Here is a 24,009-nt window from a genome sequence, read left to right on the forward strand (position 1 = left end):
TGGAGATGGAGAGGTCCATGAAGGGGAGGGAGGTGTCAGAGATGGTCCAGGTGAATTTAAGGTCAGGATGGAATGTGTTGATGAAGTTGGTGAACTGCTCAACATCCTCGCGGGAGCACGAGGTGGCGCCAATGCAGTCATCAATGTAGCGGAGGAAGAGGTGGGGAGTGGTGCCAGTGTAACTACGGAAGATGGACTGTTCTACGTAGCCAACAAAGAGACAGGCATAGCTGGGACCCATGCGGGTGCCCATGGCTACCCCTTTGGTCTGGAGGAAGTGGGAGGATTCGAAGGAGAAATTATTAAGGGTGAGAACCAGTTGAGCCAAACGAATGAGAGTGTCAGTGGAAGGGTACTGTTGGAGATGTCGGGAGAGGAAGAAACAGAGGGCTTGGAGGCCCTGGTCATGGCGGATGGAGGTGTAGAGGGACAAATGCCCTGCTTACACACTGTAGGGATTCTATGATTATCCAATAGAGGGACAAAACAAAATGTAATACAAGAAATAAGGGAAATAAATTGAAAAGTGGTGTATTAGTGAAAGATATCTCCCACCCTCTGTGTGCAGAAGTGCTTCCTAACATCTTCCCTGAACAATCTGACCCTAACTCTCAGATTAAGCCCCATAATTCCAGAACCCCCAACCAATGAAAATAGTTTACTTTTTTCTAACTGGTCTTTTCCTGTTAATATCTTGAAGACTTTGATCAGATCACCCCTTAACTCTCTAAATTCTAGAGAAACAATTTGTACATTCTTTCCACATAACCAACTCCCCCCTGAAATCCACGTATGTAAAGTTTTTCTTCAGGGAACCAGACCCATTGGCAGCTTATTCCAGGGGCATGTAGTGCATGTAAACGGAAAAAAGAACCACCTTTAGCAACTTGGAGACAATAAACCATTTTTCTGCTGATCTCACTTAGGAGAGAGTAACAAAACTGTCACCAAGGCCTCAGACAGAGGAAGACCTGTCAGCTTTATTCGAGTCCTCTATGAAGCTGTATTAATCTTGTTCTATGAAGAAGCTCAAAACTATATTAAGATAAGGGAACCTCGCTGAATACAAAGGAATGTAAGCAAACCATTAGTTTTGTCAACCAACTTGTCAATAAGTTTTAAATATGTTGTTGAAAATATTTCAAGTTAATGATAGTAATCAGTCATTATTTTATGATTTTCTGAATCACTAATTGCTTTATTATTTCACTGGCATGTATTGGTTACCTAGTACCATTGCAAGGTCAATAGAAAGATAAATCAGGTGTGATGGAGTCATACAGCACAGAAACAGACCCTTCGGCCCAACAAGTCCATACCCTCCAAAGAGTAACCTACCCAGACCCATTTAGCTCTGACTAATGTACCTAACACTATGGGCAGTTTAGTGTGGCCAATCCACCTGACCTGCACATCTTTGGACTGTAGGAGGAAACCGGAGCACCCGGAGTAAACCCACACAGATACGGGGAGAATGTGCAAACTCCACACAGACAGTCACCTGGGGCCAGAATCGAACCTGGGTGCCTGGTGCTGTGAGACAGCAGTGCTAACCACTGAGCCACTGTGCCACCCCTTTTGTGTGCATTTGGCCCACATCCCTTTAAACCTTTCCTATTCATGTACCTGTTCAAATGTCTTTTAAATGTTCTAAGAGTACCCGCCTTTACCATTTCCTCTGACAGCTTATTCCATACATGCACCACCCTCTGGGCAAAAACATTACCCCTCAGGTCCCTTTTAAATCTTTCCCCTCACACCTTAAACCTATGCACTGTTGAAGGGCTAATGCATGAAACGTCGATTCTCCTGGTCCTTGGATGCTGCCTGACTTGCTGCGCTTTTTCAGCATCACACTCTCCACTCTGATCTCCAGTATCTGCAGTCCTCACTTTCTCCTAGGGAAAAGACCTTGGCTATTCACTTTATTCTCTGCCTCTCATGATTTTAGAAACCTCAATGAAGTCACCCCTCAGTCTCCTATGCTCTGGGGAAAAAAAAGTCCCAGCCTATTGAGTCTCTCCTTATACCTCAAGCCCTCCAGTCTTTGTAAATCTTTTTTTTGCACCCTTTCTAGTTTAATACCATCCTTCCCATAGCAGGGTAACCAGAATTGTGCACAGTACTTCAAATGTGGCCTTACTACTGCCTTGTACAGCTATAACGTGATTTCCCAACTCCTGTACTCAGTGCTCTGACGGATGAAGGCCAGCGGACTAAACACTTTCTTCACCACCCTGTCTTCCTGTGACGCCACTTTCAAGGAACTATGTACCTGAAACTATGTACCCTATTTCAACAACATTCACCAGGGGTCTCCCATAGACTGTGTAAGTCTTGCCCTGGTTTACCTGATCAAAATGCAACATCTCGCACTTATTTGAATCAAACTCCATCTGTCATTCCTCAGGCCACTGGTTCAGTTGAACAAGATCCCATTGTAATCTTAGATAACCTTCTTCACTGTCCTCTATGGCACCACTTTCGGTGTCATCCACAAATGTACTAACCATGCCTCCTACATTCTCATCCAAATACTTTGTCCAAACGGCCAACAACAGTGGACCCAGCGCCTAAACCTGCAGCACACCACTAGGCACAGGCCATCAGTCTGAACAACAACCCTCTATCACTGCCCTCCGTCTCCTACCATCAAGCCAACTTAGTATCTGTGATAGAATTCCTGATCAGCCAGGGTTGAAAATTTTAAACCATTTGTATCCAAGCTAATTATCACATGTTATGAAGAATTTCATGACCTTAAAGAGGGTGCAGAGAAGATTTACTGTAATGGTACCAGGGACACATTCCGCTCTGCAGAGAAAATGGAACATCTATCTCTGTCTTAAACACTCAATGTCTTGGCCTCCACAACCCTTTGCAGCAGTGAGTTCCACAGATTCACCACCCTCTGGCATCTCTGTTCCCCTCTGAGGCTGAGTCCTCGGGCCTTCGTCTCTCTTAACCAGTGGAAACATCTTCTCCATGTTACTGCTTTCTCCAGGTCTCTCAATATTCAGTAAGTTTCAATCAGATCCCTCCTCATCCTTCTGAACTCCATTGAGTACAGACCCAGAGTCCTCAACCACTCCTCAAATGACAAGCCCTTCATCTCCGGGATCATTCTTGTAAACCTCCCTTGGACCTGTCTCCAACACCAGCACATCCTGCCTTAGGTACAGGGCTAAAACTCTTCGCAATATTCCAAATATAGTCTGAACAGAGCTGTACATCTCTGCTCATGTATTCTAGCCCTCTTGAAATGAAAGCTAACATTACATTCCTAATTGCCAACTAGACCTGTATACAAATCTTAAGAGAATGCTGAACTTGGACTCCTAAGCTCCTTTGTGCTTCAGATTTCCAAAGTCTTTCCCCATTTAGAAAATAATCTATGCCTCTATTCTTCCTACTAAAGTGCATAACCCCACTTTTTCCCTCACTGTATTCCATGTGCCACTTCTTTGCCCACTCTCCCACCCTGTTCAAGTCCTTCTGTAACCTCCCCGCTTTGTCAACACTCCCTGGACTTCCACCTATCTCAGTGTCATCTGTAAACTTAGCAACAACACCCTCCGATCCTTCCTCCAGATTGTTTATGTATAACATGAATAGTTGTGGTCCCAACACTGAGCCCTGTGGAAGTCATTGGCTGCCATCCTGAAAAAGACTCCTTTATTCCCACTCTCTGCTTCTGCCAGCCAGTCAGTCCTCTATCCATGCCAGGGCCTTGCCCCAAACACCATGGATTCTTATCTTATTTGGCAGTCTCCTGTGTGACACCTTGTTAAAGGCCTTCTGCAAATCCAAATAGATCACATTCATAGGCTCTCCTTGTCTAATCTGCTTGATACCTCCTCAAAGAATTCTAACAGATTTGTCAGGCATGTCCTCCCCTTGACAAAGCTTTGCTGACTCAGCCTTATTTTTACTACACACTTCCAAGTACTCCACAACCCCATCCTTAATAATGGACTCTAACATCTTACCAATGATAGATGTCAAGCTGACCAACCTACAGATTCCTGTCTTCTGCCTCCCTCTGTTCTGAACACTTTCCAAGTCCAGTGATCTTTGATGAAGGGTCACTTGTATATTATAATTTGGAGATGCCGGTGTTGGACTGGGGTGTACAAAGTTAAAAATCACACAACACCAGGTTATAGTCCAACGGGTTTAATTGGAAGCACTAGCTTTCGGAGCGACGCTCCTTCATCAGGTGATTGAGAATCACCTGATGAAGGAGCGTCGCTCCGAAAGCTAGTGCTTCCAATTAAACCTGTTGGACCATAACCTGGTGTTGTGTGATTTTTAACTTGGTATATTATATGCATTGATGTGAATTTGGGTAAGGACAATAGATTTTCTTCCCTAAAGGGCATTCATGAAGCGGATGGGATTTTATAGCAATCAACAAATAGTTACATGGTCACCACTGAACTTGCTTTTCATTTGATTTTCATTGAATTCCTGTTTCACTCTCTGTCATAGTGGGATTTCAACCCATTTTGGCAGAACATTAACGCAGGCTCTGGATCACTAATCCAGTGACATCACCACCATGCCACCAGTTTACAGCAGCTTGTTGATGGCAATATTTAAATCCTAAATCCAGGGCGATCCATTTAATTTTCAGACACCAATGTTAATGAGCAAGCCAGAATAAACTGGGGTAATGCAATAATATACACTGCCCTCACTAATACTGCAATGGAGGTAAAGCAGAGTAATGGAACTTTCACTATGCATCTAATCAGACAACCTTAGACTCTTCAATAGAAACATCGTGCACAAAGTAGAGATTTTATTCTTCAGTAAAGTTATTTTAACAAATTTCTAAGAGCAAGAATGGAATGGCTTGGACCCTGACCACTCCAGCTTCCTATCTGATTGTTAGTAGAATATATTTTCCTCCAGTTGTTGATCTGAATGAGAAAGTGTGCAGCGATCAGAGGAAGGTCTATACATAATGTGTGACAAAATAGGATGATTTTGTATCTTTTTAACGGAGAGCTCCAGAAAAGAGCTGAAAACCATTGTATAGTGTGAGATTTATGACATTATCATGTAATGACTGCTGGAAAGCAGCATTATATTTTAGTTTTTAGTGTTTCTGTAGCATGAAAAAGAGTTAGGAGTGTGTTTTAACTGTAACAAACAAGCTGTAAAAGAAACTCACAAATTGAGATTTGTCCCAGTTTGTTATGCAGTTTTGCATGGCTTTGAGACACACTTCATTGCAAATTACATTCAAGAAGGCCTCATTGCATATCTGCAATAACAGAATCTTTTGTTCCAAAAGTGATCTCATGCCTGGACTAAATTGCTGTATCTTGGTCTTGTGAACTGTAAGAAAATATCCTAAAAGCATTATGTTGCCAAACAATATTGCTTTCTTTTACTATCATAGAGTTTCCATTGTGTAAAATATAATTCCTGCTGTTTTTCATTCAATTGTGATTTTAAAATGGACATACCACAAATAAATTTAGTTTACAGTGAATTAACTTGTCATGATCTTATATATTTCTCAGCTGCACATCAACAACTAACACTAATGCTTGTAAAACATATTTGTGATCAGATTTCTGAAAGATGCAATATTCAAGGAATAATATTTTGAGCATTGTGGTGAAGACATAATTCTATCACAGTTTCTGCAGAAAACATACTGATGGCTTTAAAGCAGATTTGGGGTTCTATCCCTATTGATTCATTATTTGTAGCATTATTATATAGTGTTATGCCTGTGTGAATATGATATTGTTTACCAATTAGTTTACAGAACTACAGAACAAGTCTGGACAATGCTGCGCCAGATCCCCAGATTATCTCAACAGTGCCTTTTTGGATTTTCTGACCATTTGATTCAGTCAGGGCAACCACCCATTTTATTTTACATTTTATCATCCAACACTTCCAAAACATACAAATCTTAATTTTCCTGTGTGTTCCTGAATAATATTTGCAACCTAACAGATACACAAAAGTGCAATAATTAAGGAATCCGCTCATTTTAACATCCTACTCTTCATTTGCTTCAACACCAATGACTTCTGGTGACTGACCCATGCCCTCGCTAATCCTCACACACGACAACGTGAAAAAGTACTTCGTGAACAGTAAATGATTCTGATGATGTATTATGTAAAGTCTTTGGATTTAGGTATATATTCCTGACATATCAAGAGTGGCTTTGGGTATAAACGTATATGATTCATTTAAGTCTGTATCCTTATAAATACATAAAGGCAAAATAAGACAAGAAACAGAAGCAGACATCAAGTCTGTTCTGCCATTCAGTGAGATCATGGCTGTTCTGGTAAACTTTAACCCCAATTTCCTGCCTTTTCCCCTTTTAGGGGTGACTTGATAGAGGTGTATAAGATGATTAGGGGTTTAGATAGGGTCGACAGTGAGAACCTTTTGCCACGTATGGAGTCAGCTATTACAAGGGGGCATAGCTTTAAATTAAGGGGTGGTAGGTATAGGACAGATGTTAGGGGTAGGTTCTTTACTCAGCGAGTCGTGAGTTCATGGAATGCCCTGCCAGTAGCAGTTGTGGACTCTCCCTCATTATGGGCATTTAAGCGGGCATTGGATAGGCATATGGAGGATAGTGGGCTAGTGTAGGTTAGGTGGGCTTGGATCGGCGCAACATCGAGGGCCAAAGGGCCTGTACTGCGCTGTATTCTTCTATGTTCTATTAACCCTTGATTCTCTTACTCATTAAGAATCTGTCTCTCTTAGCCTTCAGTATTGTTAATGACCCAGCCTTTACAGCCCTCTGTAGTAAATAAATTCCACAGATTCACTACATTCAAAGAGAAGAAATTCCTCCCCATCTCTGTCCTAAATAGATGATGCTTTGCTTTGAGATTACACCCTCCGGTCCTGGACTCTCCCACAAGGGGAAACAATTTTCTGCACCTACCCTGTCAAGTCCCCCAAAACTCTTGAATGTTTCAACAAGGACACCTCTGTACCTGGACACTGAGATCGCTCAGCTCATCTACACTACCAAGAATCTTACCATTAGCCCAGTACTCTGCATTCCTGTTACTCCTTCCAAAGTGAATCTTTACTGCATTAAACTCCATTTGCCACCTCTCAGCCCAGCTCTGCAGCTTATCTATGTCACTCTGTAACCTACAAAATCCTTCAGCACTATCCACAACTGTACTAACCTTAGTGCCGTCCACAAATTTACTGACCCATCCTTCTATGCCTTCATCCAGGTCGTTCATAAAAACGACAAACAGCAGTGGCCCGAAAACAGATCCTTGTGGTACACCACTAGTAACTATACTCCAGGATGAACATTTCCCATCAACCACCACCTTCTGTCTTCTTTCAGCTAGCCAATTTCTGATCCAAACCACTAAATCACCCTCAATCCCACACCTCCATATTTTGTGCAGTAGACTACCATGGGGAACCTTATCAAACACCTTACTGAAATTCATATACATCACATCAATGCCTTTACCCTCATTCATCTGTTTGATCATCTTCTCAAAGAGCTCAACATTTGTGAGGCGAGACCTACCCTTCAGGAAACCATGTTGACTATCCCTAATCAACTTATTCCTTTCCAGATGGTTATGAATCCTATCTCTTATAACCTTTTCCAAACCTTAACCCACAACCAAAGTAAGGCTCACTGGTCTATAATTACCAGGGTTGTCTGTACTCCTTGAACAAAGGGACAACATTTGCCATCCTCCAGTCTTCTGCTATTATTCCTGTAGACAATGATGTCAAAAAGATCAAAGCCAAAGGCTTGGCAATCTCCTCCGACTTCCCAGAGAATCCTAGGATAAATCCCATCTGGCCCAGGGGACTTATCTATTTTCTCACTTTCCAGAATTGCTAACACCTCCTCCTTGTGAACTTCAATCCTGTCTAGTCTAGTAGCCTGTATCTCAGTATTCTCGACAACATTGTCTTTTTCCAGTGTGAATACTGACGAAAAATATTCATTTAACACTTCCTCTAACTCCACACACAACTTCCCACTACTGTCCTTGATTGGCCCTAATCTTACTCGAGTCATTTTTTTTTTATCCCTTATACACCTAAAGAAAGCTTTCAGGTTTTCCTTGATCCTATCCGCCAACGACTTCTCATGTCTCCTCCTCGCTTGTCTTAGCTCTCTCTTTAGGTCTTTCCTAGCTACCTTGTAACTCTCAATCGCCCTAACTGAGCCTTCACATTTCATTCTAACATTAGCTTTCTTCTTCCTCTTGACAAGAGATTAAATTTCCTTAGTAAACCACGGCTCCCTCACTCCACCACTTACTCCCTAACTACCTTACCAAGGACACGCAGTAGCTGTTTCTTGAATAAGCTCCACATTTCAATTGTGCCCATTCCCTGCAGTTTCCTTTCCCCATCCTATGCATCCTACATTTTGTCTAATTGCATCATAATTGCCTTTCCCCCTGCTGTAGCTCTTGCCCTCTAGTGTATACCAATCCCTTTCCATTGCTAAAGTAAGCATAACCAAATTGTGGATACTATCACCAAAGTGCTCACCAACCTCCAAATCTACCAGCTAGCTGGGTTCATTCCTCAGCATCAAATCTAATGTGGCCTTGCCCCTTGTTAGCCTGTCTATGTACTGTGTCAGGAAACCCTCCTGCACACAATGGACAAAAACTGACCCATCTAAAGTACTTAAACTATAGTATTCCCAGTTAATATTTAGAAAGTTAAAGACCATAACAACTACCCCATCACACTCGCTCCTATCAAGAATCATCTTTGCTATCCTTTCCTCTACATCTCTGGAACTATTTGGAGGCTTATAGAAAACTCCCAACAGGGTGACCTCTCCTGTTTCTAATCGCAGCCCATACTACCTCAAATGTCCTTTCTGCACTGTAATACTGTCCTTGACTAACAATGCCACACGCCCACCTCTTTTTACCATCTTCTCTGTTCATACTGAAACATCTAAATCCTGGAACCTGCAACAACCATTCCTGTCCCTGCTCTACCCATGTCTCTGAAATGGCCACAACATTGAAATCCCAGGTACCGACGCATGCTGCAGGTTCACCCACTTTATTCCAGATGCTTCTGGCGTTGAAGTAGACACACTTCAAACCAACTTCTTACATGCCGGTGCCCTCTTGTGACCCTGAAATCTTAATTTGGACCTCCCTACTCTCAACCTCCTCTATACTTGAACTACAATTTAGTTCCCCCCCGCCCGCTGAATTAGCTTAAACCCACCCACCCCAGATATTGGTACCCCTCTGGTTCAGGTGAAGACCATCCTGTTTGTAGAGATCCCACCTACCCCAGAAAGAGCCCCAGTTTTCCAGGAATCCAAACCCCTCCCTCCTGCACCATCCCCGTAGCCACGTGTTCAATCATCTCTCTCCCTATCCTTAGCTCCCTGAATTTCTGCCTTAAATCCCCATTGCTCTTCCTATGCCATTGGTGCTTTTGTGGACCACAACTTGGGGCTGCTCCCCCTTACCCACAAGGATCCCGAAAACACGATCAGAGACATCACAAATCCTGGCACCTGGGAGGCGACACACCAACCGTGAGTCTCTCTTATTTATAAAGCAGAGGATCCTGTACGCATTTTAAACCATTTGCTTAAACTGCCCTGATGCCTTTAATGATTTGCGCACAAACTCCTGGGCCTTTGTGTCTAATTTCTGCAGCCTTGAGGAAGTCACGGTACAGCTGTTAGCACTGCTGCCTCACAGTGCCAGGAACCCTCAGGCAACTGTGTGCAGTTGCACATTCTCCCCGTGTCTTCGCGGGTGTCCTCAGGTGGATTGGCTATGCTAAATTGCCCATGGTGTTCAGGGATGTGTCGGCTAGATGCATTAGTTAGGGGTAAATATTGAGTACTAGGACCTGGGAATGTGTTTGGGTGGGATACTCTTTGGAGGGTCAGTGTTTTGTTGGGCCGAAGGGCCTGTTTCCATATTGTAGGGATTCTATGATTCATTGACATCTATGCGGCCCAGCCCCTCGCTTGAAGAGGGAGCACCTCAACATATGCGGGCAATGCAGCCTCACATTCTTGATGTTTGGGCTGGACAGTTCAGGAGATCAGATGGTGGAACTGCTTTTGGGCTTGGCCAATGTGGCTGTTAACAAACAGGTATCGGAAGGGGTTTGTTTAGATCTGAAGTGCCTTTTTGTTTGTGCTGCAGATCTCTATGATTCTATGACTGCCTGCCTCTCTTTCATGGTTATGTCCACACTCAGGTTTTCTTGGAGTGTTTGCTATCAGGCTTGAGGCCTTCCATTATCAGTGGGAACTGCTGGGATTGAAGGGTATCATCTCCTTCGCCAAAACCAATTTTCAACTTAATTTCACATTTGCAGTTAAGTTTCAATTTCTAGTAAGGAAATGTGTAACCTTCTGTTAATGTGCCCATTTAATGTGCAACCATTAACTAATTGAATTTTTTCTCAAAAATAATATATTCCTGAGCCCTCTGTTCAGTACTCCTTTTAGAATTTTGTCCACTCATCTTTTCTTACCAAAGTGTGTCATATCACGCTTTGCTTTATTAACTCTATCCTTTCCACCTGCCCATGTTTTCTTCAAGTCTATCACTACCCCTCCACGTCGTCTAATTTTCCAACCTTTATGTTGTAGAAGATCTCACTATTTTTCTTTTATTTTTCTTGTTTTGTTTTGCTCTGGATCTGAGAGTTGAGGTCAAGAGACAAAAACAGAAGTTGCTGGAAAAGCTCAGCAGGTCTGGCAGCATCTGTGGAGAGAAATCAGAATTAACGTTTCGGGTCCGTTGACTGGAGTTCTGAGAAAGGGTCAGTTGATTTGAAATGTTAACTCTGATTTCTCTCCACAGATACTGCCAGACCTGCTGAGCTTTTCCAGCAATTTATGAATGGGGCTGGGTGAGTTACTCTCCGGAGGGTCAGCGTGAACTTGTTGGGCCGAAGAGCCTGTTTCCACTCTGGAGGGATCAGAATTCTAATTGTTTTGTTTCCGATTTACAGCACCTGCAGTTCTTTCAGTTTTTGTTGAGGTCAATGGTTGTACTTTGAACAAAAGCTTGTTTAACAAAGAGAAGAGAGACAGATTTTTGCTCCTGGAAGATAATGCAACTTAATTACGGTTTTAAGGGCACTAGATGAATCAGCACTGAGCTGTGTAAAAAACTTGGCTAACTACCCCCCTCATCTTAAAACTATGCCACCTACTATTTGACATGTTTTTTCTCGCAGGGGAAGACTCTAACAACGCATCCTGTCCATGCCCCTCATAATTTTATATATTTCTAGCATGTCGCCCCTCAGCCTCCAATGCTGTAACAAAAAAAATCCAAGTTTGTCCAACCTATTCTTGTAGCTCATGCACTCCAATCCAGCTTAAACCTCTATTGCACCTTCTCCAAAACCTCCATATCTTTCCTATTTCATGGAGACCAGCTCTACAAACCATCCTCCAAATGTGGCTTTGTTAACATTTTATATAGTTGCAATATGACTGCCAACTTATGTACTCAATGCCCCAATCAATGAAGGCAAGCATGCCGTATGCCTTCTTTACTGTCTAATCCACTTGTGTGCCACTTCCAGGGAACTATGGGCTTGCGCCCCAAGATCCCTCTGTATTTCTATGCTCCTAAGGGTCCTGCCATTTACTGTATACTTTTCTCATGCATTTGACCTCCCAAAATGCATCACCTCTCACTTATCTGGATTAAACTCAATCTGCCATTTCTCTGCCCAACTTTCCAAGTGATCTATATCCTGCTGTATCCTTATCAACCTTCCCGACTATCCACAATTTACAATTTTCATGTTGTTTACACTTACTAATCAGACCATTTCCATCCAAATCATTTACATATCTTACAAACCAGAGGTCCCAGTATTGATCTTCACTAAACACTACTGGTCACAGACCTCCACAATTACAGTCTCTCTAATGACCTTCATTAGTACTTCTTCAGTTATAAAGATAAAGGTTGTGAATGGTACTATACAAATGTAAGTCTTTGTAGTTTCATAATTGCTTTATGATATATTGGATATTTATTCAGTTTTGGAGAAAGTGAGGACTGCAGATGCTGGAGATCAGAGCTGAAAAATGTGTTGCTGAAAAAGCGCAGCAGGTCAGGCAGCATCCAAGAAGCAGGAGAATCGACGTTTCGGGCATAAGCCCTTCTTCAGTTTTGACAACCTACAATTATGCTTGGAGTTGCTAAATGGAGTAGGTTTATGCAGGAAATGCAACTGACATCCAGCCTAGTTTCAGAAAGGTTTGAACAAGTTTTCACCTGTGTCATTCCCCTCCCTCCCCCCCTTAAAAAGAAATTTGAGACAGAAACATTCTGTTTCTTCCAAGTACGGAGCTAATTAATGGATTAGTTGTTATTTAGAAAATAAAAGGGACAGAGCCCTTTATTATCTCACTAAAACTGCAGCACCTAAAGTTCTGGAATGTTGTCAGCTGGGGGAATAAACTGGCCTATTTTAGAGTCGTAAAGACACATTTAATCCCCAATTACTACTAAGTTAGTTGATTTCAGCTGAAGCAGCAATTTAGATCCCAATATCAATTAAAATACAATCAGCCCTTTTGTAAAAGATGCTTTATTTTTTATACATGTGCTGAATGAAACAAAATGTGTAAACAAAATTCAAATAGGTCCATTGCAACGACAACACGAGTTCCAATCATTCATTATTACTGCTGCATGGCTACAAGAGAGAAAAAAAGATCAGTAATAATCAATGTTCTGTCACAATGCTTTAACATACTGTAAACCCTCTCTCAATAACACAGTTATAAACAGCACTGAAAACTATTCTCTGTCCCCTTTACTAAGGAAGAATTCTCCCTCCCGACAAAACACACGCCTATCATGCAGTAATTCCCATCAGCTTTCAAAACACACAGTGTAAAGAACATATAGCTGCTTTGTACTAAGTTCAGAGCCATCCATCAGCATAAAGGGGTCTTGCTGATTACTGGCGCCAATGTTTCACATTTCATCGATGGCCAGATTGAAATGGAATCCTTTACACCCAGTATTGTAGGGATCAACAACAAAACTCCAATTAGAACACTGACGTCTGGAGGAGGAAAGGCCCTGGTATCTCTGTGGCTCACATTGCCACCAGACCTTTGAAGTGCAATGGTAAATTAAAACTCAGACTCCACCAACAAGTGGACTAAATAATCCAAGAACACAATTTCAATAGTAAAGGAGTTCTCATAGTGCCCTGGCCAATTAGCTAACTAAATCAACAGATTCTTTGGTCTTTATTGCATTGTTGTGTGCAGATTAGCTACCAAGTCATAATGTTACAAGATTTACTAAATTCAAAAAAATACTTTGGTTATCAAGTACTTTGGTACACTCAGAAGCTTTGAAAGGTGTTACATAAATGCCAAGTTCTTTTTTTATATGGTTGATTCTTAATGTCTTACAAATGGGCAATGTTTTGCTAGCATAGCTCTTCATTAAAAGGAAATACCCAAACTAAGAGATTCCCACTAGCAAGACTCTTTCACACACCGAGTGATCCCTGCTCCATATAAAATTCTTGACGCCAAACTCTGCCGCACAAGTCACTGCTACCATGCCAATTGCACATTTTCAGCCTCAACGTGACATTTTTAATTCAAATATCACTAAAGGACAGTCATGCCAGAGACCAACCACACCACAGTACGGCATTCCTGAGTGCTACAATCCACCAAACACAAGTCCTTTCAACAAGTCAACAATGGGTAGTTCTACACTAGAAAGGGGATTGCCACTCTCATGCCACGTACCACCAGCGTGTCTAGGATAGTGCATGTAAAGTGTGATTCTGAGAGTATGACATGTCAAGTAGTTGTTTCACTCCTCTGTAAGACAGCTCTCCCATATGTTAGTGTGGAGGATTTGCAAGTTTGACGAAGCAGTGTTTTCCATAAGACATAGGAACAGATGTAGGCCATTCAACCCTTCCAATCTGCTCCACCATTCCATTAAATCCTGGCTGATCTGATCATCGGCAACTCCACCATCCTGCTTTTACCCTAGAAAGCTTGATTCCCTTATTAAGTATATTCAAGGCCGAGAGTTTTAAAGACTTAGCTTCTGCAGCCTTCTGTGGTAACGAATTCCACAGATTTACAATCCTCAGACAAAAACTCCTCCTCATATCTTAAATAGATGACCCCTTTTTGAGATGATGCCCTCTGGTCCTAAACTCTCCCACAAGGGCAAACAACCTTTCAACATCTAGAACATAGAACATAGAACAATACAGCACAGAACAGGCCCTTCGGCCCACGATGTTGTGCTGAACTTCTAACCTAGATTAAGTACCCATCCATGTACCTGTCCAAATGCCGCTTAAAGGTCGCCAATGATTCCGACTCCACCACTCCCACGGGCAGCGCATTCCATGCCCCCACCACTCTCTGGGTAAAGAACCTCCAACTCCAGCTCCAGTTCTCTTACACGGTCTTGGAGGAGCTGGAGATGGGTGCACTTCCTGCAAGTGTAATCAGCAGGGACGACCATGGCATCCCTCACTTCAAACATGTTGCAAGAGGAACATTGCACTGCCTTCACTGCCATCCCTCTAAAAGTAACCTTTTTTAAAAAAAAACTAGGTAGAAAGAATAGAACAAGCAAAATGCAGCACTTGCCTACTTACCACAACGGGCCTTATTATTGGGTTAGAGGCAGAGGGCGGTGGGAGGCACTACCTCAGTAGTGCCTCGGGTTCCTCTCCTGCGCGCTTTTATACTCGCTGCTTTCCTTCCCGGCTGCCCCTCTGGTCCTCGTCACTTCCCCCGCTGCTCCCGGTCCTTCTGGGAAAGGGAAAACACCGCTACCGGTAAGTAATTTTTTTTTTAAAAAACTGCCTTACCTTAGCTGCAGTGTTCTGGCTTCGTCTTGCCTCCGCTGCTGCTCGCACTCAAAGTGGCCGTTTGCGTCGAAGGGTGAGTATTTATACTCACTGCTTTCCTTCCCGGCTGCCCCTCTGGTCCTCGTCACTTCCCCCGCTGCTCCCGCTCCTCCTTAACTGCAGTGTTCCGGCTTCTTCTTGCCTCCGCTGCTGCTCGCACTCAAAATGAGACCAAATTCGTCAGCTAAATTTGCGATGATACCAACATTGTTTGAGATCTGACCTACATTATCGAGACAGACACAGAAAAAGATTGAGCGCTGAGCGGCAGGGTGTAAAGACAACAATGGCTCCATCAACATCAGCAAAATGAAGGAACTGAACATTGACTTCAGGAAGCAGAGTAGGGATCACACCCGGTCTGCGTCAATGGTACTGAGGTCGAGATGGTGGAGAGTATCAAGTTCCTGGGAGTCATGATCACTAACAGACCTCTGTTACGACATGGCAGTGAACCCTTCTATTAATTCAACCAAATACCCAGAAAAGCTCACCTCTGTTAAAGTATGAGTGACAGAGAACTCCCAAATTCCACTATTTAAAAAAAATCAACTTATTCTTGAGCTTTAAAAGTAAACATTAAACAACAACTATTCACAATTCTAAGCCTCCCTTTCTCTTAACTGCTTATTATCTGCCTCCAATATACTGTTCCAATAAAACAATATACTGTTCCACTTGTTAATATTACATCAAATTAATTTCAAACCTATCACGGCTGTCATCTTCGTTGACTGTCTTCTTCTGGCTGAAGATCTTCCTGGGTCGTTGTCTTCCTTTTTACTGCGAATATGTTTGATATGAACAGGTACCTTTTGATAGTGTTTCCTAATTTCTTGGATCTGTGTTGACAGTTGCTCTGTCTGCTTTTTAAAATGCCTGTCTTTTTTACATCCCCAACATTGGATCGTCTCATTTGTTCAATGTTGGCTGTTTCTGCCTTTGTTGTTTCCAGTGCTTAGATTGAGGCCAGGTAGTTGTTCAATGTTGGCAAAACAATAAATTCAAACTCAATTGGATTTAGTATCCTGGGGCATCATTTAAACTGGTTAAATTCGAATTGTTGTCATAAGATAATTGAGCTGGTTGATCTATTTCACAGCCAAATGTTACATATTTTCAATTTCCCAGTACACTCTGAGACTGCTATCTTGTCATATCACAGGTGCTTGTAAGCTCTCAGTGCAGAACAGCATTCACTTTCTCTTAAAGGTACAGTACATACCTTCAACTTCAATATTAACATTTGAGAGGTATTATGATCTGCAGGGGTGTGGAGGTGAGAGTAATAAGTCTGATATGTTTAAGTGATCTGTCAACCAGTGTGGTGAATCTTTAGTTGAAGAAAAAAAAAGACATATTAGAAGTGGTATTGTTATATTTGTTTTGAGGTTTTCTTATTTTCATCATTATTTTCTCTGATAAGGTTGAAGATGCTGAGGTGAAACTTTCTGAAGAAGCACAACGAACAATAAAGGTAGGTGCACAAACTGGAATTTTTTAAAAAAATTAAGATTTATGTTCTTCATAACTTATAATAAATTTGCCCCATGTCAGTGCTTAATTTGTTGTTGGGAGAAATGCTCTGGGAGTTCAAATTTATACATTAGAACATGAATAAGAGAGGGAAATTTTGAGATATTATGATCTGATTGGGTAGTTATAGTTCCAGATCTGCATATTGGTTTTGAAATATTACATGGCTTTACCAGTGCACATTCAGTATTTTACAATTTATAAGTTTGAAACTGTGCTTTGCTTCAGTGGCCAATGTGTGTCAGAAAATATCTGAATAAATTTATTTGGTTTGTCCAATGTTATAATATTTTAAAATATCCTTTATTGTCTTGTAAAACTTTTCCCTGTACTTGAGTAACACAATGTGGCCTCTTCTGGCGCCATCACAGGTACAAAATTATCGAGGTTTAAATCTAAGGTACAAAAAGAGAAATGAGAAACAAAAGTAGTTCATTATTTTAGTGATTTATAGCATAAGTTAGAAATAAGACATAGTTAAAAGGAAAGACCATTACAGTCAGATAAACATTTACATTGTAATAGCTCAGCGCAGAGACTTTCACATGTGGTCTGACCATGAGTCATGTAAGTCCATGTTAGTATTGTGCAAATTAGATTGAAAGGTGTGTGATCTTTTACGTTTTCATTACCAGATATGACAGTTTTGAATGCCAAGTAATTTATTTTATAATTACCTGATTGGGCCAATTGTTTCATCTTGTTTATTCTCATTTTCTGATTAGTTATTCGTAAGTTCGACAGAATTTCTTTCCCCAGAATCTATCCTTTCCAGTGACATTTGTCCAGTGAAATAGTAATGTTAATTAAATGTATTACTAATAAATTGCCCTATTCTATTCCCTCAAAATCAGTTACCACATCAATTCCTTGTCCAGACCAGTATTAACCACTTAAAGAAAATGTTTGCCATGGAATACACAATTCCAAATATATCCATGATCTGAGATTGTAAATAGTGACCATCTTTCCATAGACCGTCTCTTCTTACATCATGCCCTGAGGTCATTCAAGCACTGTCCTTGAGGACATTCTTCCACTTCAAACATTCCAATATGGATTTGCATACCTATCAGAGGTGGGGCATGTGGTGTTTGAAGAGGGAGATCTTTTAAGTGGTTTGGGGGAGGCAATGGCCTTCTGGTATTATCACGAGACTACTGATTCAGAATTTCCAGTAATGTTCTGGGAATGTGGATTTGAAACCCATCGTGGCAGAGTCTAATGATGACCATAAAACCACGTCAGTTGTTAGAAAAGTCCATCTGAAAGACTAATGTCCCTCAGGGAAGGAAATCCACCATCCTTATCCAGTCTATCCTACATGTGACTCCAGACCTATAGCAATGTAGTGACTCTTATTGGTGTCTGAAATGGCCCTACAAGCAATTCCGTTGTATCAATTGCTACAAACTTTCAAAAATAAATGAAACTGGATGGACTGCTCATCCTCAATCTAAGCAGTGGAAATGACAAAGGCAGAAACAGCCCTGTCAACCCTGCAAGGGTCTCCTTTAGAACATTGAGTGACTAGTGCTGAAATTGGGAGAGTTGTCAGAGACTAGTCAACCAACAGCCTGATTATAGTCATACTCATGAAATCATACTCTATGGACAAAGTCTCAGGCAGCACTTTCTCTGAATATGACCCAGCAGAGGTGGCAGCACAGTGTCATATAAACATAGAAATGTACAGCATGGAAACAGACCCTTTGGTCCAACCTGTCCATGCCGACCAGATAACCCAATCCACATCTAAGGCCACCTGCCAGCACTTGGCCCATATCCCTTCAAACCCTTCCTATTCATATACCCATCCAAATGCCTTTTAAATGTTGCAATTGTACCAGCCTCCACCACTTCCTCTGGCAGCTTATTCCATACACCTTCCACCCTCTGTGTGAAAAAGTTGCCCCTTATGTCTCTCTTATATCTTTCCCCTCTCACCCTAAACCTATGCCCTCTAGTTCTGGACTCCCTGACCCCAGGGAAAAGACTTTGTCAATTTATCTTATTTATGCCCCTCATGATTTTGTAAACCGCTATAAGGTCACCCCTCAGCACCTCTCATTTATCTGAATTAAACTCCATCTGCCACTTCTCAGCCCTTTGGCCCATCTGGTCAAGATCCTGTTGAAATCTGAGGTAGTCTTCTTTGCTGTCCAGCACACCTACAATTTGGGTGTCATCTGCAAACTTACTAACTGTACCTCTTATGCTTACATCCAAAGCATTTATGTAAATGACAAAAATTAGAGGACCCAACACCAATCTTTGTGGCACTCCACTAGTCACAGGCCTCCAGTCTGAAAAGCAACCCTCCACCACCACCACCCTCTGTCTTCTGCCTTTGAGCCAGTTCTGTATCCAAATGGCTAGTTCTCCCTGTATTCCGTGAGATCTAACCTGACTAACCAGTCTCCTATGGGGAACCTTGTCGAACACCTTACTGAAGTCCATATAGATCACATCTACTGCTCTGCCCTCCTCAGTCTTCTTTGTTACTTCCTCAAAAAACTCAATGAAGTTTGTAAGACATGATTTCCCATGCTCAAAGCTATGTTGACTATCCTTATTCAGTCCTTGCCTTTCCAAGTACATGTACATCCTGTCCCTCCGGATTCCCTCCAACAACTTGCCCACCACTGACGTCAGGTTCACTGGTTTATAGTTCCCTGGCTTGTCCTTACCACTCTTCTTAAACTGTGGCACCATGTTAGCCAACCTCCAGTCTTCCAGCACCTCACCTGTGACTATCGATGATACAAATATCTCAGCAAGAGGCAAAGCAATTATTTCTCTAGCTTCCCACAGAGTTCTTGGGTACACCTGATCAGGTCCTGGGGATTTATCCATTTTTATGCGTTTTGAGACATCCACCGCTTCCTTCTCTGTAATATGGACATTTTGCAAGGTGTCACCATCCATTTCCTTACATTCTATATCTTCCATGTCCTTTTTCACAGTAAATACTGATGTAACATACTTGTTTAATATCTCCCCCATTTTCTGCGGTTCCACACATAGGCCACCTTGCTGATCTTTGAGGGGCCCTATTCTCTCCCTAAGTTACCCTTTTGTCCTTAATGTATTTGTAAAAACCCTTTGGATTCTCCTTAATTCTATTTGCCAAAGCTATCTCGTGTCCCCTTTTTGCCCTCCTGATTTCCCTCTTAAGTATACTCCTACTTCCTTTATACTCTTCTAAGGATTCACTCGATCTATCCTGTCTATATCTGACATATGCTTCCTTCCTTTTCTTAACCAAACCCTCAATTTCTTTAGTCATCCAGCATTCCCTATACCTACCAGCCTTTCCTTTCACCCTAACAGGAATATGCTTCCTCTGGGTTCTCGTTATGTCATTACTTCAGGCTTCCCTTTCTAGCCGTTCCTTTCCCTGCGAACATCTACCCCCAATCGGCTTTTGAAAGTGTTATATAGTTGGGAGAGAGTTCTCCTGTGAGTCCTCAACATTGACTCTGGACACCATGAATTTCCATGGCATTAGGTCAAACATGGATAAGGAAACCAATTACTGTCGTCCTAACTGATGAATCAATATTCTGTACTCTTCAATGTGGAACAACACTTGGATGAAGTATTAAGGGTGGCAAAAGCACAATGTATTCTCAGTAGAAGGATTTCCTTGTCCACTATCAAGAGTGACTCAGTAGCAACACTACTGATCGAGCTGGTGTCATCCTGAAGGACGTAGCTTTAAGACTGGTTCTACGACAGATGGTGAGGGATCCAACGAGGGATAAACATACTTGACCTCATCCTTACCTGTCTGTTGTAGATGCATCTGTCTGTGAAAGTGACCACTTTTGGAGATGAAGTCTGCCTTCACATTGAGAATAACCTCCGTTGTGTTTGATTTGACTTATTATTGTCACATGTACCTCGATACACTGCAAAGCTTTTTTTGGTTCTGTGTGCAGTATAGGTGCATCTTAGCATACAAAGTGCATTAGGGTAATAGAACAAGAGTGAAGAATACAATATGCATCTTTGCTGCAGCCGTAACAGAGTGAGATCCACATTAAATTTAAATGTTGTGTGGCACGATCACTGTATCAAATGGGAAAGACTTCAAACAGATCTAGCAACTCAAGAACTGGGCATTTATGAGGCATTGAGGGTTATCAGCGACAGTAGAGTCATACTCCAATACAATTTGCAACCTTGTGGCTCACTGTATCTCCCATTCACCCATTACCATCAGCCAGGTGATCAGTCTTGCTTCAGGTATGCCTGGTGCCAGGAGCAGCACCAGGCATACCTAAAAATGAGCTGTCAACCTGGTGAAGTTATAAAACAGACTACATGCTTGCCAAATAAAAATGCGATAGAGACCGCTAAGTGATCCCACAACCAATGGATCAGATCTAAACTCTGCAGTCCTGCCACATTCAGTTGTGAATGGAAATGGCCAACTAAACCACTCCAGTATAAATATTCCATCCTCAACGATGGGAGAGACTAGCACATCAGTGCAAAGATTTGCATTTGTGAATCATCGAGAAGCATTCACAACTATCTTTTTGTCAGAAGTGCCTGTGAATAATCCATCTTGGCCTCCTCCAGAAAACCCCAGCATCACCGGGTGCCAGTTTTCAGCAAATTCAATTCACTGCACGTGATATCAAGAAACAGTTGGAGGCACAGGACACTGCAATATTCTGCCAATCATACTCTTGTTCCCTAGCAGACCCTAGTCAAGCTGTTCCGGTAAGGTTGCAATACTGGTGTGGATAATTTCTTAGGTATGTCCTGTATGCAAACGTAAGGATAAATCCAATCTGGCCAACTAATACCCCCTCAGTCTATTCTTTATCATCAGAAAAGTGATGGAAGGTGTCATCAACAGTGCTATCAAGCAGCATTTGCTCAGCAACAATTAGTTTGGATTCCGCCAGGTCTACTGAGCTCCTGACCCCATTACAGCCTTGGTTCAAACCTGGACAAAAGAACTAATTTTTTTTTGTCCAGTGTGTACAGAAGGGTTTTTCTGACACAGTATGTCGAAGGGCCGACAAGCGGGGAAGCCACACTGGATCTGGTGCTTGGTAATGAACCCGACCAGGTATTTGATTTAGTTGTAGGTGACCACTTTGGAGAGAGTGACCATAATTCAGTTACGTTTAGTTTAGCGATGGAAAGGGATAGGTGCATGCCGCAGATCAAGAGTTATCGATGGGGCAAGGACAATTATAATCAGATTAGGCAAGAATTAGGATGCATAGAATGGAGTAGCAAAATGCAGGGGATGCAGACAATGGAAATGTGGAGCTGGTTTAAGGAACAGATACTGCATGTCCTTGATAGGTATGTCCCTGTCAGGCAGGGAGGAAGTGATAAGGTAAAGGAACCGAGGTTTACAACAGAAATTGCCTCTCTTGTTACAAAGAAGAAAGAGCCTTATGTATTGGTGAGGCAAGATGGTTCAGTTGAGGTGATGGAGAGTTACAGATCAGCTAGGAAGGATTTAACAAGAGAGTTGAGAAGAGCAAAGAGAGGACACGAGCAGTATTTAGCAAATAAAATAAAGGAGAACCCTAAAGCTTTCTCTTGGTATGTGAGGAATAAAAGGATGATTAGGTTAGGAATAGGGCCAGTCAAAGACAGAAGTGGGAAGTTGAGTGTGGACCCTTTGGAGATCGGAGAGATGCTAAACGAACATTTCTCATTGGTGTTCACTCAGGAAAAGGAGAATGTTATAGAGGAGAAGAATAAGGTACGAGATATTAGACTAGAAAGGATCAAGATTAGTTATGAACAGGTGTTCTCAATTCTAGAAGGAGTGAAAGTAGACCCGGCCCAGGGGACTTATGAGATTTATCCGAGGATTCTCTGGGAAGCTCGGGAGGTGACAGCAGAGCCTTTGGCTTTGATATTTGAGTTGTCATTGTCTATAGGTTTGGTACCAGAGGACTGGAGGATTGCAAATGTTGTGCCCTTGTTCAAGAGGGCAATAGGGATGAGTCAGGTAATTATAGACCAGTGAGCCTTACTTCTGTTGTAGGAAAGGTTTTGGAAAGGATTATAAGAGATAAGATTTATAATCATCCATCAAGCAACAATTTGATTTCAGATAGTCAACATGGTTTCATCAACCTCATTGAGTTTTTTGAGAAGGTTACCAAGCATGTAGATGATGGTAGGGCAGTAAAGCCTTAGATAAGGTTCCACATGGTAGGCTGTTGGAGAAAATGCAGAGGCATGGAATTGAGGGTGATTTAACAGTGTGGATTAGAAACTGGCTTTCTGAAAGAAGGCACCGAGTGGTTGATGGAAAATATTCAGCCTGGAGTCCGGTTACTAGTTTTGTGCCATAAGGATTTGTTATGTGACCACTGCTGTTTGTCATTTTCATAAATGACTTAGATGCAGGCATAGGTGGATGGATTAGTAAATTTTCAGACAAGTGGACAGTGGAAGAATGTTACAGGTTGCAGGGGGACTTGGATAAACTGCAGAATTGGACTGAGAGGTGGCAAATGGAGTTCAATGCAGCTAAATGTGAGGTGATGCACTTTGGGAAGAATGAGTCAATGGGAAAATTCTTGGTAGTGTGGATGTGCAGAGGGATCTTGGAGTCCATGTACATAGATCCCTGAAAGTTGCCACCAAGTTGGATAGTGCTGTTAAGAAGGCATACGGAATGTTGGGTTTCATTGGCAGAGGGATTGAGTTCCAGAGCCGCAATATCATGCTGCAACTATACAAAACGCCGGTGCGGCCACACTTGGAATATTGTGTACAGTTCTAGTCCCCATATTTCAGGAAGGATGTGAAAGCATTGGAAAAGATGCAGAGGAGATTTACCAGGATGTTGCCTGGTCTGGAGGGAAGGTCTTATGAGGAAAGGCTGAGAGACTTGGGTCTGTTGTCATTGGATGAAGAGGGGATTTGATAGAGACATACAAGATGATCAGAGGATTAGACAGAGTAAACAGTGAAAGTCTTTTTCCTAAGATGATGACGTCAGCATGTATGAGAGGGCATAACTACAAATTGAGGGGTGATAGATTTAAGACAGATGTCAGAGGCAGGCTCTTTACACAGAGTGGTCAGGGCGTGGAGTGCCCTGTCTACTAATGTAGTCAACTCAGCCACATTAGGGAGATTTGAACAATCCTTGGATAAGCACATGGATGATTTTGGGATAGTGTTGGGGGGCGAGCTGAGATTAGTTCACAGGTCGGCACAACATCGAGGGCTGAAGGGCCTGTTCTGCGTTGTATTGTTCTATGTTCTCTTTCCACAGGTTAGGTGAGAGCAACTATCCTTGACATCAAGGCTGCATTTGACTGAGGAGTCTAAGCAAAACTAGAATCAGTGGGATTCATAGGGCAGCTTGGCATTTCGGAAGATGGTTGTAGTTTTGAAAGTCAGTCAACTCAGCTCCAAGATATCTCTGCAGGAGTTCCTCAGGCTGAGGTTCGAGGCCTAACTATCTTGAGCTGCTTCATCAGGATCGTCTCTCCATCATAAGTTGCTCTGTTCGTTTTCTGGAATCTGTCCTGTCTGTCTCTGTCCCCTTCA

At 42.2% G+C, this 24,009-nt stretch overlaps 1 protein-coding gene across 4 annotated transcripts in view; it reads left to right on the top strand.

Moving 5' to 3' along the window:
• Positions 1 to 24,009, top strand: part of dnaaf9 (dynein axonemal assembly factor 9) — a 227,511-nt gene that overhangs the window by 102,791 nt on the left and 100,711 nt on the right. For all 4 annotated transcript variants that reach the window (XM_043696504.1, XM_043696418.1, XM_043696328.1 and 1 more), the window contains one exon: positions 16,349 to 16,399. In XM_043696504.1, the coding sequence (XP_043552439.1) occupies positions 16,349 to 16,399 (51 nt within the window). The remainder of the gene's footprint in view (positions 1 to 16,348; positions 16,400 to 24,009) is intronic.

Source organism: Chiloscyllium plagiosum, chromosome 1 (assembly GCF_004010195.1).
Source record: "Chiloscyllium plagiosum isolate BGI_BamShark_2017 chromosome 1, ASM401019v2, whole genome shotgun sequence".
In the NCBI taxonomy this organism is placed as follows: domain Eukaryota; kingdom Metazoa; phylum Chordata; class Chondrichthyes; order Orectolobiformes; family Hemiscylliidae; genus Chiloscyllium; species Chiloscyllium plagiosum.